The sequence below is a fragment of the Pituophis catenifer genome, unplaced genomic scaffold, assembly GCF_029215685.1.
Source record: "Pituophis catenifer annectens isolate HBS135680 unplaced genomic scaffold, rPitCat1.0.hap2 SCAF_4, whole genome shotgun sequence".
Taxonomy (NCBI): Eukaryota; Metazoa; Chordata; class Lepidosauria; order Squamata; family Colubridae; genus Pituophis; species Pituophis catenifer.
The window spans coordinates 40,014,397-40,030,511 of record NW_027256884.1 but is presented as its reverse complement, the minus strand read 5'-3'; the positions used below and the strand labels follow the sequence as shown (position 1 = coordinate 40,030,511).

At 39.8% G+C, this 16,115-nt stretch overlaps 1 protein-coding gene across 1 annotated transcript; it reads right to left on the bottom strand.

Annotated features, from left to right (window-relative positions):
- Window positions 1–1,414: 1,414 nt before the first annotated feature.
- On the bottom strand, window positions 1,415–13,253 carry RGN (regucalcin). The gene is made up of 7 exons (XM_070943245.1): window positions 13,121–13,253; window positions 10,064–10,231; window positions 9,604–9,786; window positions 7,391–7,606; window positions 4,703–4,834; window positions 2,574–2,728; window positions 1,415–1,687 (listed from the first exon to the last, which is right to left on the bottom strand). The coding sequence occupies exons 2-7, from the start codon at window positions 10,224–10,226 to the stop codon at window positions 1,637–1,639; spliced, it is 900 nt and encodes a 299-aa protein (XP_070799346.1). The 5' UTR covers window positions 10,227–10,231; window positions 13,121–13,253; the 3' UTR covers window positions 1,415–1,636.
- Between the last annotated feature and the right edge of the window lie 2,862 nt (window positions 13,254–16,115).

Sequence of the window (16,115 nt, the reverse complement as noted above, 5' to 3'; positions counted from 1 at the left end):
AGAACGTGTTTTTATTCAGGCACAGATAAATGGGAGTATCTAATGTAGAAGAATATCTAAATTTGGAATATCCAAGAGTGATAATAAAGTAGGGTTTTTATGTGTATGCAACATCAATGTATGAACAAAGGATGGAGCTTGATTGTGCTGCCACACACACCATCTCTGCTGTTTTGCTTCTCCCACCCTCCTCGCTGCACTTCAACGCTGCTGTCCTGTTCAACTATGAACAGGATCATTTCTGTTCTGTTATCTACATTAGGGGTATCCAACCTTGGCAACTTTAAGACCAGTGGACTTCAATTCCCAGAATTCCCCAGCCAACATGGCTGGGCGGAGAATTCTGGGAGTCAAAGTCCACCAGTCTTAAAAGTTGCCAAGGTCGAATATGAAGAAATGAATGAAAATATTCCGAAATGTGTATATGTAGGTATGTATTTATAAATTGTTAAATTTATTTGTCTCCTATCTCGCTATGGGACTGCTGTAGGCAACTTAAAACCATAAAAAGGAAGAAATGAAAAGAGTGCAAACAAAACAGAAGTAAAATAATAGAACAATATAATAAATAATGAAAAAGAAAATGAGAATCCATAAATATGATAATCAAAAAGGACGGTTGCAGAGCAGAGAGCAGGGAGGAGGGGGAGTCTGTTATCAATCCAGCAGCCACTTACAGCATGGAACTTCTCCATTGGGTCCCCAGTGAATATACTAATCATCCCTTTTAGAAATAAGCCAGAAAAGCTCAAATTTTTATTCTTGTGGTTCCCCAGCATAGGAGATGCTCTCTAACCATGGCGAGTAGCTGCTAGAACATAAACCAAAAAAATGTGGGGGAAGAATTGTGAATTGTGGAATCTTTACCGCCAGTATGTTCTTACCTCTTTCCTGTAAATGGTCAGCAAGAGACCTATTTGGGGCACACATTCTCTGCACATAACCACTTTTGAGTGCCAGACTGAAAGGGGCAGATGATGGCTAATGGAGAAGGATGGCTCCTTTTGACTGCATTCCCTGCTTCCCCCCAAAGGTTCTGACTCTGAACTCTGAGCTGGGTTGTGAAGGGAGCAACATGTGATGCATATGTTGGGGCCAAAGGGATTGTAGAAACCTCTGCTAGAATAAAAATAAAATATCTTGGCTGGCCAATGAAAAGGGAGGGAGGGAGGGAGGTTGATAAAAGTGAAGACAATAATAGCTGATACTGGATGGGATCCACTAAGATGGGAAGGTAAAATTTTGTGTGTCTGCAGAGAAAGACTTGTGGATGAAATAGAAAAGAAAGGAGCAGAGTTGGGAAAACAGGCAGCATGTATCTGTTATAGCTAAATATTCATTGGCTTTTCAATCAGTAAATTGATAAATTCACACATATACAATAATTATATATTTGAAACTTTATTAAAAATATTGATTTAACAGAAAGGAAAAACATTTTTTTACTTAGCTATAATAAAAAAGCAAATTGGGCACAATTCAGATCTGAATTCATGGCTTGGGAGTTTTTTCCTGTACTTGTTGGTCGACCATCCTTTTATAGCTTCTAAAAAAGAGACAGATAAACTGTGCAGTGATGCAATGCTGTCATTTCCTTCCATCCTTGTTTTGATACTTGCGTCTTCAAGGGTATGTATTAACCTGCATATGAATATGGTGGGATTCCTTTCACCCCAAGGCCAGTAATCTGTTTTTAAAAAATGAGGATATGAACATGATACTTTCAAAATTGTCTCATCTTTCCTAATAAACACAAAGCATTTATTTCAAAAGCAAATATTTGCCTGCATATGTTCATTTGTTTAATTAGATTTGGAGAGTTTCTGACTCCCAGATAACATTTTATGCCTTACATCCAAGGACAAGACACAATAACACAGTAAAAAGAAAAGAAAAAAGAACCACACAAAACATCCCAAAAATCCAACAAAATAACCATCAGGAGTTCAACAGCCGTTCTAACCCTAAACCCAAAAGCAAAGCTAGGTATCTAAAGACATAGCATTGAATCTGAAATGCTCAGTTTGATTCTACACAATACCCAAGCTGCTTCTTTTTTATATACATTTTTTTAAAAAATCATATTGGAACTTTACTTTTGTTAAATATACTTTTTTTAAATGAATGCTGTTGTTGTTTTTTAAAAAAAGAAGATATTAATGGAAAATTTAGCTCTTAAATCAGTCAGTTACAGAGATCAATAGAAGAGAATATTTGTAAATCAGGGTTGAACTGTGAGGTCCTTGACTCTGAACTTGGTTGTTTTCTTGCAGACTTTTCACTACTCAACTAGTAACATTATCAGCACTCTCCCCTCTGCCCTCTGCCTCAATGTACTGATGATGCCTAGTTGTGTAATGAAATCTCTGCAAGAAAACAACCAAACTCAGAGAGCACCAAGGACCTCACATTAAATCAAAAATGCTGGAGGTGGGAATAAACATTATTAGAATAGCTGCCATCTTGACTTTATTGATCCCCAGATGCCCCTTGGTTAAATTAATCAAATGCTGCCCCCCAACCACTGTATCGTGCATATCATGATTTCAAATGCACTGTAGCTCTCAGATTACCTTGAAAACACCACCAGCCTGTGGTTGTCGTATGAGAGACGACTCATCCAGTCCAGTAGAAGCTGAAGTGACAAACAGTTCTGAATAATCATATCCACCAAAAGCACAAGAAGTTGTATTGTCTACAGGCAGCTTCACTGTCTGAATTCTTTTTCCTGTTAAAATAAATCAGGTTGTTTCCTTAACAAAGGGCAGCGGGCCAGCAGAGTGGAACCAGTACATTTCCCTCCTTAAATTTGGGAAAAAAAAGTAAACACCCATCCACCATAAATGAGGGCGCGAGAGCCTCAAATGGCGAGCAAATCTGCAGGTTACACACTCCATCCTAAAGAAATAAAAGGTAGGACCTAATGCTGGAAAAAAGAACTTCATAGTCTCTGCAATTTTTCGAAGGCAAAATACTGATTGGATTCATTGTGCATGAATGTGATCCATTTGTAAGAAACAGGTCTTTTGAACCAGTTGTCTGATTGTTCTTTCACTACGGAAGGTAGGAATATTGTATGCTGTATGCCAGACTATGGAATGGGATAACTCACCACGGACAACTCACCATGGGACAACTCGCCACAGGACAATTTAACAGTTTAATTTAATTATTTAAAATAAATAAAAAATATATTTTAATTTTTGACATTCATATTTTATTCCGTCCTTCCTTTTGCATTGTCCCTTTAATAATTCTACTCCGCCATTTCTTTGATATTAGTGTAACTCTTGTCCCACAGCGAGTTGTTCCATGGTGAGTTGGCCGGGGCTAGTTGTCTGCAGTGAGTTGGCCATCGTGAGTTAGCCATAGTGAATTGTCATAGACCCTCAGACAATTTCTTTATCTATCTGGCAAAGTCTACAGAATCTCACTGGGCACAGAGAGGACTTTCAAATTCTTTGATTCTTTTACCTGGCGATGTCGGGGATTGAACCCAGGGCTGTTTGCACCTAAATCTAGCTTCTGGATCACATGCAGGAAGGCATGGCATTCGTGGGATGACATTATCACACCAATCACCAAAGGTTTTCCATTTCCATTAACAAGTAAACTAAAGCATGGGCTACTTTGCATTTCAGATGAGATAAGGCCTTTTTATACATTATACATTATAATCAGAGGTGGGTTCTAAATTTTTTTACTACCGGTTCTATGGGCATGGCTTATTCTGTGGGCGTGGCTTGGGGTAATGTGACTGGGTAGGCATGGGCAATTTTTTTTAACTTTTATTTTTACTTTTAAAAGCATTTTTTCTACAACCTTAAGAGGTTGCAGAAAAAAAATGCTTTTAAAAGCTTCTGACGATCAGGCAAATCTGCTGGGATCGCCAGAGGCTTTTAAAGGGATTTTTTTTTCTACAACCTCTTCAAAAAATCCCTTTAAAAGCCTCTGACGATCCAAGCTGTTGCCTAATTGGCAGAGGCTTTTTTTCTTTTAAAAGCCTCTGGTGATCCCAGATGATTTGCCTGATCGTCAGAAGCTTCTAAGAGCATTTTTTTCTGCAACCTCTTCAAGCTTCTGCCGATCAGGCAACTCAGCTTGGATCGTCAGAGGCTTTTAAAGGGATTTTTTGAAGAGGTTGTAGGGAAAAAAATCCCTTTAAAAGCCTCTGGCGATCCCAGCAGATTTACCTGATCGTCAGAAGCTCTTAAAAGCATTTTTTCTACAACCTCTGAAGAGGTTGCAGAAAAAAATGCTTTCAGAAGCCTCTGACAATCCCAGCTGAGCCACATGATCATCAGAGGCTTTTTTTTTAAATTTTTAAAAGCATTTTTTCAGCCGTGTAGAAAAAATGCTTTAAAAAGTAAAAAAAAAACAAAGCCACTGATGAGGTGGGCGGGGTAAGCGAGCAGCGACTGGGCCGGGGACCAGTTCGGGGGTTTGGCCAGCCAATCTTATTACCAGTTCTCCGAACTATTAAAATTTTTTACTACCGGTTCTTGCGAACCGGTGCGAACCGGGAGCAACCCACCACTGATTATAATATATAGGCATCTCTACATGAGCAAAGGAATGCTCTGGAACTAATAAAACACACATATTGTGTTTGCTCCAGATCTCTTACTCCAAACAGCTTGATCTCAGGGAAGAAATGTGGACTATCAGTGGATTCCTCAGCCCAGTCCCCACAATTGCTAACCTGTTTCAGGATCTATACGGATTACCCGTCCTCCACCAAAACAGGCCACCCAAAGCTTCCCCTCTGTATCAATACACATCCCATCAGGAATGGACTCTTCCTTTTCCAATTTGTACATGCTCCTGCGGTTGCCTGAAAAAAGCCATTGAAAGATATTACAAGCTAAGCCACACATTTGCTAAGTAATATTTTTACAAGAAGAAATGCAAAGGGAAACATCATAAATTTATTTATCTTGGAAGGAGTCCTTGGGCTCATGCTGGAGAATATTCTAAACTGTAAATCAGAGTCTTAGGGAACCAGGCTTTTATTTGTAATTTAATATTGTAGCAAAAGGATGGCTAGAGGTCGACTTCTCCGAATTACTGACATTATCTTCCAGCATGTATATTTATTTTAAATGAGTAAGATTAACTGAACTATATAGTTAGGAAAACAAATATGGATAAGAAACATGTTTTTGGATATCAAGTTCAATTTAGCATGGATGTGCTGTATCTATGAAAATGGATCCATTGAGCTGTTCCTGAGATGGGGAGATCTAGATGAATGTTTTCTCCTCATAGCTATGTTATTTATTTGTTTGTTTATTTAATTCTGATGCCACCCATCTCTGGGTGGCTTACAGACATGATACTGGCCTCACACAGTAGACTCCCAACCCATCCATCTAAAAGAGGATTGAGGCTTTTTTCTTCATTTTTTGATTTTTTTTTCCAGAATAATTTATACTGGTACATTTGTTTTGATTTTTTTACATCACATTTTTACTTTTATAGTACAGAATTTGTACTTTTTTACTTTACGTTTTTACTTTTATACTACAGAATAAAACAATGTTATTATTGTAAGCAATCACAAGATAGAGAGGGCAAAATAAGACTTATATTTATTGCTATATTAATAGCAAAAGAGGGAGAAGAGATAGAGCAGACATGACACCATAAGCTCTGAAAGGGAAGAAAATAGAGCAGTGATATTAGTGCTTATTGCTTTCTTTATTAAAGAAAGTTTGCAAGTTTTATTATGGCTGCAACTAGCATCTTAAAGAGGCCTATCACAAAATGCATAAGTGAAACATTCCTCCTCAAAATATTAAAACACCGAATCTTCTGAAAGGCTCAGAATAGCTGCTTCAAAGGCTTCTCCAACTGTGTGCATGTGCATGCCTGCAATGACACTCTGCTGTGGCTACCAGTGAAGTGAAACCATTGTGTGCATGAACAACCAGATGGCCACAGCTGGGGAAAGCTTTAGAACCAGTTACCTCACATTTCTGGGGTTAAGGAGTTGCAAGCAGATGTGTGTTATGTTGTGCTTTATATTAATGTTGTATTTTGTGTGGTGTGTCTTGTAGTGTGGTGTGTTAATACATACAGATCAGTGGTGGGATTCAAATAATTTAACAACCGGTTCTCTGCCTTAATCACCAGCTGGTAGGCATGCCTTGGTGGTCATGTGACCGTGTGGGTGTGGCCAATGTCACTCATGTCAATGGGCACTTCGCCTTAGCTGTTACAATGTAATAAGGGTTAAACCAGAGAGGCAGTTTCTTTATTGCAGGGCAATAAAGATTAGGCTAGAAACATCACCAGAATGTTTCTTTCCTGCCTTCCTTACAGGATTAGCCCTGTAAAGTGGAAAAAAACATAATAAGAGTTCTTCCAACAACTGGTTCTCCAAACTGCTTAGAAAGTTAACAACGGGTTCTCCCGAATAGGTGCAAACTGGCTGAATCCCACCACTGACACAGATTATATCTCATCCCCTATCCTTTTGTGAACAGAAAACTATGTTGCTGAAACTACAGTCATTTCTAATATGCCCAATAAAAGTTAAAGCTGTGTTTTAAACATGTAAAATCAATCTGAATTTTACATAAAATTACTTGTGACTCTAGGTATTCTACTACAGTAGAATGTGTGTGTTATGCAGGGGTGGGCTGCTGAGGGTTCGCAGGGGTTCGGGAGAACCTCTAGCTAAGATTCTGTGCAGTTCAGAGAACCCCCAAATCCCACTCCTGGCTGGCCCCGCCCACCCTGCCCTTCCCACACGACCTGTTTTGGATGCAGCTAACTACAGGGCGCACACGGAGGCTGGGGTGTGTATGTGAAAAATGGGCCTACCGGAAGTTCGGGAAGGCCAGAAATGGGCCCATTTCCGGCCCCCCAGAGGGCCTCCGGAGCCTGGGGAGGCAGTTTTCGCCCTCCTGGAGGCTCGAGGAAAGCCTCCAAAGCCCAGGGAGGACAAAAATGTCCCTCACCGCCATGGTGCAGGAGGCCGACTAGGCCACACCTACCATGGCCATCCCCATCCAGCAATCAGGCAGAGAACCCCTTGCTACAATTTTTGAAGCCCACCCTGGTGTTATGTGTGTGCACGTGAGTGTACACACCCCTTCAAGTCAGTGCTGATTTCTGTCAACAGCCTGGATTAGCCCCTACAGTTTTATTGACCACATTTCAGAAGTGCCTTGCCACTGCCGCCTTCCTCCTCGAATGGAAAGTGACTGGCCCAAAGTCACCTGGTGGCTATGGGCCTAAGACTACAACCCATAGTCTTCCAGTTTCTAGTCTGGTCCCTTAACTACTACACCAAGAGTGGGAGAGAGAGAGAAAGCAACAATTTTAAAATGGTGATCAAAAATCAACTTTGGTACACATTTCAAAACATGGAAAGCAGGCATACAAAGCTTCCCGGTTTGCAGGTCATAATCAAAGGCATCAACGTGGTATGAAAGGCTGTCGATGTAGAAGAAGGTTCTGTGATCTAGAGACCAATCCAAACCGTTGGAAATGTCCACCTTGTCAAAATGTTTCACCACAGAATGGTCGGGAAAGAGAGTGTAGAGTGAACCCTGGTGCCGTTCAACCACCGCAGGACGAATCTCCTGAGACATCGTACCTATGAGAACCAGAGAGTTAGCAGAAAAAGATAACAAAGCACCACAGAGACCAGTCAGCTTATTTTCTTCTCAGTGGCCTGTCCATAATAAAAATACAAGCAGTCCTTGATTTACAGCAGTTCATTTAGTGACCATTCGACATTACAATGGCATGGAAAAAAGTGATATATGACTATTTTTCACACTTATAACCAGTGGTAAAATCTAAAATTAGTTACTACCGGTTCGTGGGGGGGCGAAGAGGTTGTAAAAAAATGCTTTCAAAAGGCTCTGATGATCCCAGATGAGTTGCCTGATTGGCAGAGGCTTTTTTTCTTTTAAAAGCCTCTGCTGATCAGGCAACTCAGCTTGGATCATCAGAGCCTTTTGAAAACATTTTTTCTACAATCTCTGAAGAGGTTGTAGAAAAAATGCTTTTAAAAGCCTTTGATGATCCCAGCTGAGCCGTGCGATCAGCAGAGCCTTTTTTTTTTTTACTTCTAAAAGCATTTTTTCGGCCGAAGAGGTTGTAGAAAAAATGCTTTTAAAAATTAAAAGAAAAAGCTTCTGATGATTGTGTGGCTCAGCTGGGCATGGGGGGCGGGCAGGGATTTTTGCTACTGGTTCTCCGAACCACCCATCTCCATTGCTACCGGATCGGGCATCTGGTCCAAACCGGGAGCATTTCATCCCTGCTTATAACCATTGCAAGATCCCCATGGTCACATGATCAAGATTCAGATGCTTGGCAACTGACTCATATTTATGACGGTTCCAGTGTCCCAGGTTCATGTGACCATCTTTTACGACCTTCTGACAAACAAAATCAACGGGGAAGCCAGATTCACTGAACAACCATGTTACTAACTTAACAACTGCAATGATTCATTTAATAACTGTAGCAAGAAAGGTCATAACCTGGGGCAAAATTCACTTAACAACCATTTCACTTAGCAACAGAAAATTTGGGCACAATTTTAGTCATAAGTTAAGGGCTACCTGTATGCATATGATGTTATCCTTGTATAGCATAAATATGAAAACTGAGCCTGTCTTTTAATCTTTCAATATATATAAAATTCAGCAGTTAGGTAAGGAACAGTGCTATTAAACTGTAATCATAATCAAATTGGAAGACATATTTTAAACTCCACAAATCCAGAGGAGTCTTGTAGTACTTTTTCAGACTGTGACATGTTTTATTAAAGGAACTAAGCTCCCATGAATGGTAGTTCATTTAATCATATGCAGGGATTGGATAAACTACAGGATTTAAACCAGGATGAGGTGGGGAGAAGAGAAGATGGGTTTGTTATACAGAGATAGATTACTTGTGAGACAAATTACAAGTACTTTGTAAATTAACAATTTAATGCCTTAACAAATATTTGCTGACATTTTCTGTGGTGCTGGATATAGTCCCTGGTTGAGAAAAAAAATGTACTAGGAAGATTTTAAAATTAAAAGAACTGATTTCAAAATACAAGCTACCCCAGTTAAAAATAAGTTTTTATGGACAAAAGAAAAATGCACACATATCCATTGCTTGGAACTTGGTAGGCAGATAAGATCATATGCACACACCCCAGCAAGTAACTATAATAGGGGGAGGATTGATACAGCTCCTGAACATCAGTGTGAGATGATCAATGAAATTTGCAGCAAACCACAGTGACACCAAAAGGATGTCACAATGACATTTTCCTAAAACGCTCAGTTATATGACTGAGTCTTATAGTCTGATGCAAGTACATAAGCCACAACATTTGACTTAGACATTGTCATACATTCTTCATCATTTGCCCATCCCATCCCTCAAATAACCCAGGTGCTTAATGGTATGGAAGTATAAATGTAGGACCTCATTTTATCCTCAGTAAGTCAGCCCCCGCTATGGAAGGAGCAGCAGATATCAAGATTCTACTACATGGAACTAGAAACTATCATCTTACAAAGGATACAATTTGTTGAGAAAAAAATGAATATTTTTTTATAGACTGAATTAAGACCTAGTTACCTGCAACTAGTCTTCCTGCAGGATCCACTTTCCCATCATTGAATCGGTTGTTGGGTTTTTCGTTCTCCACATCAGTAATGGTGGTAACGGACTTCTTTTTCCAGTCAAGAGCTGCAAACTGGGTTCCCTGTGTAATAATGTAGCCACCAGATTTACGAAGTGATATAATGCTCACGGGGGCATCTGGAAACCATATTAAGCAGATTAGGAGGGATTAAGGAGAGAAGAAACGGTAGTAACAAAAAATAATAACTGTATACCTAACAATTTTGATAACTTTCTTTTGAAAGTTATCATGTAGTACTTCAAAACAGCCAGCCTGATCCTCTACCCACGATACCATGCTGGTTTTTAGTGGTATTCAACTTTAACATGCTTCTATCACTTAAGCTGTAGAACATTAAATATTCAAGAACAAAGGTAAACGTTTGGCTTATTAAAATGAAACAGTTTTACTTACCCACGGAAATACTTTGCACTTCTTTAGTGAGATAATTCCACCGACAGACCTTTTGGCCAGTTATATCTACATAATGAAGGGAATTTTCCTTTTCCTCCCATAGAGGTGATTCTCCAATTTTGTAGTTCACTGGCACAATGCATTCAACTTTGACAGACGACATTGTGTCTTGTTTTCCAAAAGCAATCAAGGAATAAATGCAAATGTTACCTTAAATTGGCCAAAACTGGATATCCTTATAGACTTCAATAGCAGCTAAATATAGAAGGTCTAGACTTTTGGTTGTTCAGCTCAGCAGAATTTCAATCATTAATCTGGTGAGTTAAAATGCAATTCCAAAAGTTTACCCAATCAGTTGCCTCTGCTTTTCCCTGACTTCCAAAATCTCCCCAAACTTAAAGCAGCTGGTATTGCTAATCTTTATTGGTAACTGTATCTTCACAGTTAAACATTGCCAAATTCCTGCTGAATACACTTTTTGTGTGTGTTTGTCTGCCTGCAAATACTAACAAGTAGGTCAAACTTCAAAAGATCTTTGGTCAGCATTCTTTTCAAAATGCTTGCCTGCTAAGGAGAAGACAGAGAAAAAGAAAGTATTGCATATTGTTATGATGTTAGTTCAGTGGAAATGTTCTGTGTAAACGCATGAAAAATAACTTAAAAGAGGCAGCAGACATTGCACTAGAAAAAATGGCCACATGTACTGCAACATCTAACACTACTAACTATGTGATTTCATTAAGCTCAACATGTTTGCTTTCTCAATAACACTTTAGCATAGAAAAATTACGGGTAAAAACTCTACTGTGTCAAACGTATGTGGAAAAAGCTATATTGACAAAAAAACACTGAGCCAGAAGGATTTTGCAGAGATCAAGATTCAAAGGGCAAAATATTATTCTGAGTACATTGAAGTACACATGTAGTGTCTTATAAGGAACCACCTAAACCAGTGTTTCTCAACCTTGAGAACTTTGGGAACAGCCAACATGGGGAATTCTGGCAGTTGAAGTCCGCACCCTTAAAGTTCCCAAGATTGAGAAATACTGACCTAAATCAAATGTGTCTTTCACTGGGGTTATATAAGCATCCTTGGGGGCCAGCCAAGGATGCTCAGGGAAAGTGCAGCTAATATGTTCATTATATGCACTTTGTTGTGGGCCTCTGTACAGACCTACAGTATTAGAGAATTGTTCAGTGTGTCCTGAGATCCTGATCTATGGATTGTGTTATGGTTCCCAGAGTCATGCAATCACAGAATATAGGACTCTAAGATATGACTATGACTAGATGTAATGCAAATATGAGAGTCACTCTGTTGCAGAGATTGGAATGGGACCTTCAGGCTCTAAAATTAGGAGACTCAGAGTTCTAGTACTGTATTGGGTACAAAGGGTGACCCCATGATCAGTCACTTTCTCTCAGTCCTAGGAAGGAGCCAACTGCAAACCACCCCTAAAAATAAAACTGCAGGAATCCTGGCAGAGTCTAACAATCAGGAAGTGTTAGGTATTGAAATAAGTAGCTTAAACTAGTTGCTGAAGTTCTCACTTAGGTTCACTATTGAAGGTGGGGAGGGAATACTTTGTTCTAATTGGTTGGCCAGCTGACAGCCTCCTATAAAAGGAGCCAGGCTAGTAGTTGTTGTTCTAAATAACAATTTAGTTGTATGAACTAAATAAAAAGAGCTTTGCTGAAATCGCTCTGGCTTTGCTTCCATTCTCACCCCGAACTTAACACTTTTATATACACTGCTCAAAAAAATAAAGGGAACACAAGCAGAAGACATCCGAGATCTGAATGAATGAAATAGCCTTATTAAATACTTTGTTCGTTACATACAGTAGTTTTGTGTTCCCTTTAGTTGTTTGAGCAGTGTATAAACTACTGTGTGTAAAGAACAAAGTATTTAATAAGGCTATTTCATTCATTCAGATCTCGGATGTCTTCTGCTTGTGTTCCCTTTATTTTTTTGAGCAGTATATATATAACAAATATATACTTAACAAATATATATATAGACAGACAATCCCAACAGAGTACACATGCACAGGGCTACACTGATATCGTTTTAATGTATTTGGTATATCCTACTCGGGAATTCTGCCGGGCAGGAAGCTTAGAATATATGAGCGCTCTAATAAAAACCAGGATTGTTTTTCATGGCTACTAAAAAATTAAATACATCGGTTCGGGCTACCATATAGCGCTGAAATCCCAACGATCAGTAGTAAGCAAAGAGGTACTTAAAACACGGGAGTTTTCTTGCCCAGCGACGGTAGCCAGACAATCCGCTCCGAAGGGGGCAAAAACGTGGAGCCCAAACATTATAAAAAAATATGTACATTGGACTAAAGTCTACCCCTTTAGTTCCTCCGGGGAATTAGGAGGTGTTCTAAATTCAATTATTTCTCTGCACTGCGGTGAATGCTCGTGTTGATGCTTGCAGAGAGAGAGAGAGAGAGAGAGCGAGAGCAAAACGCTGCCTTTTTTAAACCGAAGCTTTCATTCTCCGCGAGTGGGAAGCCACATAAGTGGGAGATTTTAATGGATTGTTTTAGTAGTTATTTTGATTGTTTTCAGCGTTGTTTTTCTTGTTTTCATCGTTTTAATTTTTGTGAGCCGCCCCGAGTCTTTTGGGAGAAGGGCGGCATATAAGTATAATAAAATCAATCAATCAATCAATCACTATTCCCGCTTTTCACTAGCGACAAATACACGCGGAGTACGAAGATCGTCCCTGCTTCAACTTTGGGGAGAAAGCGCATTGGAAGTCACATTGAGGATGGGACGCCCACCCTATCACCCATCAACCTCCAGGCTGAATCTACATGTGAAAAGAAAGCCTTGAAGCGCCTTCCTTCCCGGGATCCCGGAAAGTAGGAACAGATGGCCTAGTTCAGGGGCAAGCTTTGCTGGCTGAGGAACTCTGGGAGTTGAAGTCCACAAGTCTTAAAGTTGCCAAGGTTGGAGACCCCTGGCCTAGTTAGCCTAGGAAGAAGCGCAGAGAGGAGTCGCCGCCTTCGTTCAGTGCTCCCCGGGCTTCCCAGGACTCACCCGCGACGAGGCTGCAGTGGTGATGAAGTTCCGGATAATCTCCGAGGACAGCGACTGGGAAAGGCCCGACCGGCTCTCCTTCTTTGTAGGCGCTGTTGAGTTATTTTTGTTGCAACGACGCCTGGGAGCAGAAAGTATCGATTTTCCAACGCCGCGATTTCAACTTTGGAACTTATTCTTACTCCCGAGGAAGAAGTGACTCTGCTAAAGTGCATCAAACTGTGACGAAGGTGGATCCTGACGTTTCCAATCTCTGTCCCCGTCCCTCTTTTCACTAGAGACAATTACATGAGTACGAAGATCGCGCCTGCTCAATTTTGGGGAGCAAAGGAATTTGACGCTGATCCTATCACCCATCAGTCTCTAGGCTACTTATAACTTGATAGGCTAGCACATTTTTAAAAATACCGGTTTGGCAACACAATTATTTTCATCTTCTTAATTATACTCCTTAATTATACCCCTTAATTATACTCCTTAATTAATTGGTTTCCCCTTTTTAATTACATTATACTATATAATATGATTATATATTATATTTGGGCGGGAAAGGATCGAAAACCCAAGAAAGCAGGGGCAAGTTTAAACTGAAGAGCTGTAAACTCTTTGGACATTTAGAGCAAAATCTTAGCTCATCATTTTGTAGTTTGAAATGCATAAATATGTCCATAATACTCTGGGCTGTGATTGTTAAAACTCCGGCTGGTAAACAAGACAACATCCGTAAGATGCTTACTTATCCTTTATTTGGTAACCATCCTGCAATTTTTTTAAAGCAGCTTTGCAATAATTATAATGCTGAGTAGATTAAATTGCGATTGTATGACTGGATAAACAAATATATTTAACTAAATTTGCTTGCTTAAATTACATTTCTGTATTGACCAAGTTCAAATAATGCACTGAGTTGAAACCAAATGTACCCCTTAAGTGAACTATTCCAGCGATTTGCCTTTTGCCCCATTGAAAAGGGCCTGGTGGCTCAGCAGACTGATAGCACTGTGATTAACACCAGCTGTCTGCAATTACTGTCCGCAATTACTGTAAATTCGAATCTCACCAGGCTCAAGGTTGACTCAGCCTTCCATCCTTTCTAAGGTAGGTAAATTGAGGACCCAGATTGTGGGGGCAATAAGCTGACTTTGTATAAATATACAAAAGTATGAAGGCTACTGCTTAACGCATTGTAAGCCGCCCTGAGTCTCCGGAGAAGGGCGGCATATAAATCAAATTAAAAAAAAAAATTGTCTGACCAGATTGGTCCATTATGCTAAGTAATGGTGCCTTCAATTGTAATTCAATACACTCAATTGTTGAGTTTGCATAATAAAACTATAAACCATGATTTAAAACCATACTGTTTCAACCAATTACATTATAGTTTAGGAAAATGTGTAAACCAGGTCACTTAGCTGATTTCTAGATCTAGACCAAGAGGAAAACTGAAGCTAAATTAGCCAAAATCTTTTTTTCTTTCTTGGAGGTGGAGAAAGCATCTTACAAATAGGCCAAACTTGCTTGATCTGCAGCATTCCCAATAATTTTTGTACCCTAATAATTATGCAAAGAAAGCCAGTACCATGTTTAAAAGAAGGACAAAATAAGTAGTTTCCCTAAATCATTAAGCTTGAGTTAAGCATTGGAAATTAATGTGGCATACATGTGTTGTTATGCTACTGCACCCACTAGTGAGGTTTGGTAGCTTACCTGGTACTTTGCTTATTGTCCACGCCTGAAATGACTGACATTTTGGATTTGTGAAACTGGAATTTGAGACTAAGGCATGTTACTGTTCTGACCTAGCTCCCCAAAAACGACAAACCCTCTGATGTGAACTCAAAAGATTCCTTTATTAGGAATGCCGGCAGTCCCAGCAAAAAGTTTTTCTCGCAGGATCACACATCTATTCATCTCTGCCCCCTGCCTTTTATCCCCAAAGCTAGAGTGGAATCTTGTTAGCAGCGGTGGCTTTTCCTTCCGCAGGATCGGCCCATAGCTTTCCATTGCTCTCTTCTTCTCTGCCTTCTGCACAGCTGCGCATCAGACACTGGACCCAGCTGTTCTTCTTCTTCATCATCAACTACCTTCAGACTTGGGGGCTGTTGACTCTCCATCTGAGAGATGACGGAGGTCCCAGACTCTGCTTCTCTCTCTCTCTCTCTCTCTCTCTCTCTCTCTCTCTCTCTCTCTCTCTCTCTCTCTCTCTCAACAGTTACATGGAAGAGTGTGAGATGGCTATGTGCATGGTCCTAGGATTAGGATGATTTGAAAATTAGCAATCTTTTCACTGCGCGTGTCATTAAAACTATTTGGGTTATCTGTAGCTTGGGATGGACTTAATGTAACATGAGGCTGGGACATCTGTAAGTTCTTCTGAAACAGGAAAACAGGCAGCAAACTAGTTGATAGTAGATACTAAGAGGTTTGATATTAGTCTTTCTTTATACAGGATGAATGTGCTCCCCTGTGATATTTTACAAACCATCTACTTTGAGGCCTGAGAAGTCTACTACTGGCTTTAAACTTTCCATTTCCAGTAACTTTTGCCAAATGGCCAATGAGAAAATAACCTGAGAGTTGTATTACAGCAGTAACTGTAGAGTCACATGTTCTTATCTCTGCAGGATACAACCCTTCCAAGGTTAGAATTTGAGAACGACTGCACCGCACACACTTCCAGAAAATTAGTCAGAAATCATTCAAGAGTGCAAAATTCAACATGTTACTAACCTAAAAACCAGAGATCAGCATTGCTTGTGTTGTTTGTTTTAAAAAAAACAACCCTCACCTCCAATAGCTGCTTTATGCACCATTGAACTGTAACACAATTTCCAATTTCTTTATTCTAATACTATGCATTTTTTCCCCTTAGCATGAAGTTTCCTTGGATAGAGCCAAGTGATCAGAAAGAGAGCAGTCTGAACTAGCAAAAAGAGCAGATTTTTATCAAGTAGCCCATTCTAGTAATTTAATACTGTATTACACAACTGTTACA

Coding starts and splice junctions, on each gene's coding strand:
- RGN (XM_070943245.1), bottom strand. CDS start 10,226: ATGTCGTCTGTCAAAGTTGAATGCATTGTGCCAGTGAACTACAAAATT. Junction 9,787..10,063: donor AGTGCAAAGTATTTCCGTGG/GTAAGTAAAACT, acceptor TATGGTTTCCAG/ATGCCCCCGTGAGCATTATA. Junction 7,607..9,603: donor TGCAGGAAGACTAGTTGCAG/GTAACTAGGTCT, acceptor TGGTTCTCATAG/GTACGATGTCTCAGGAGATT.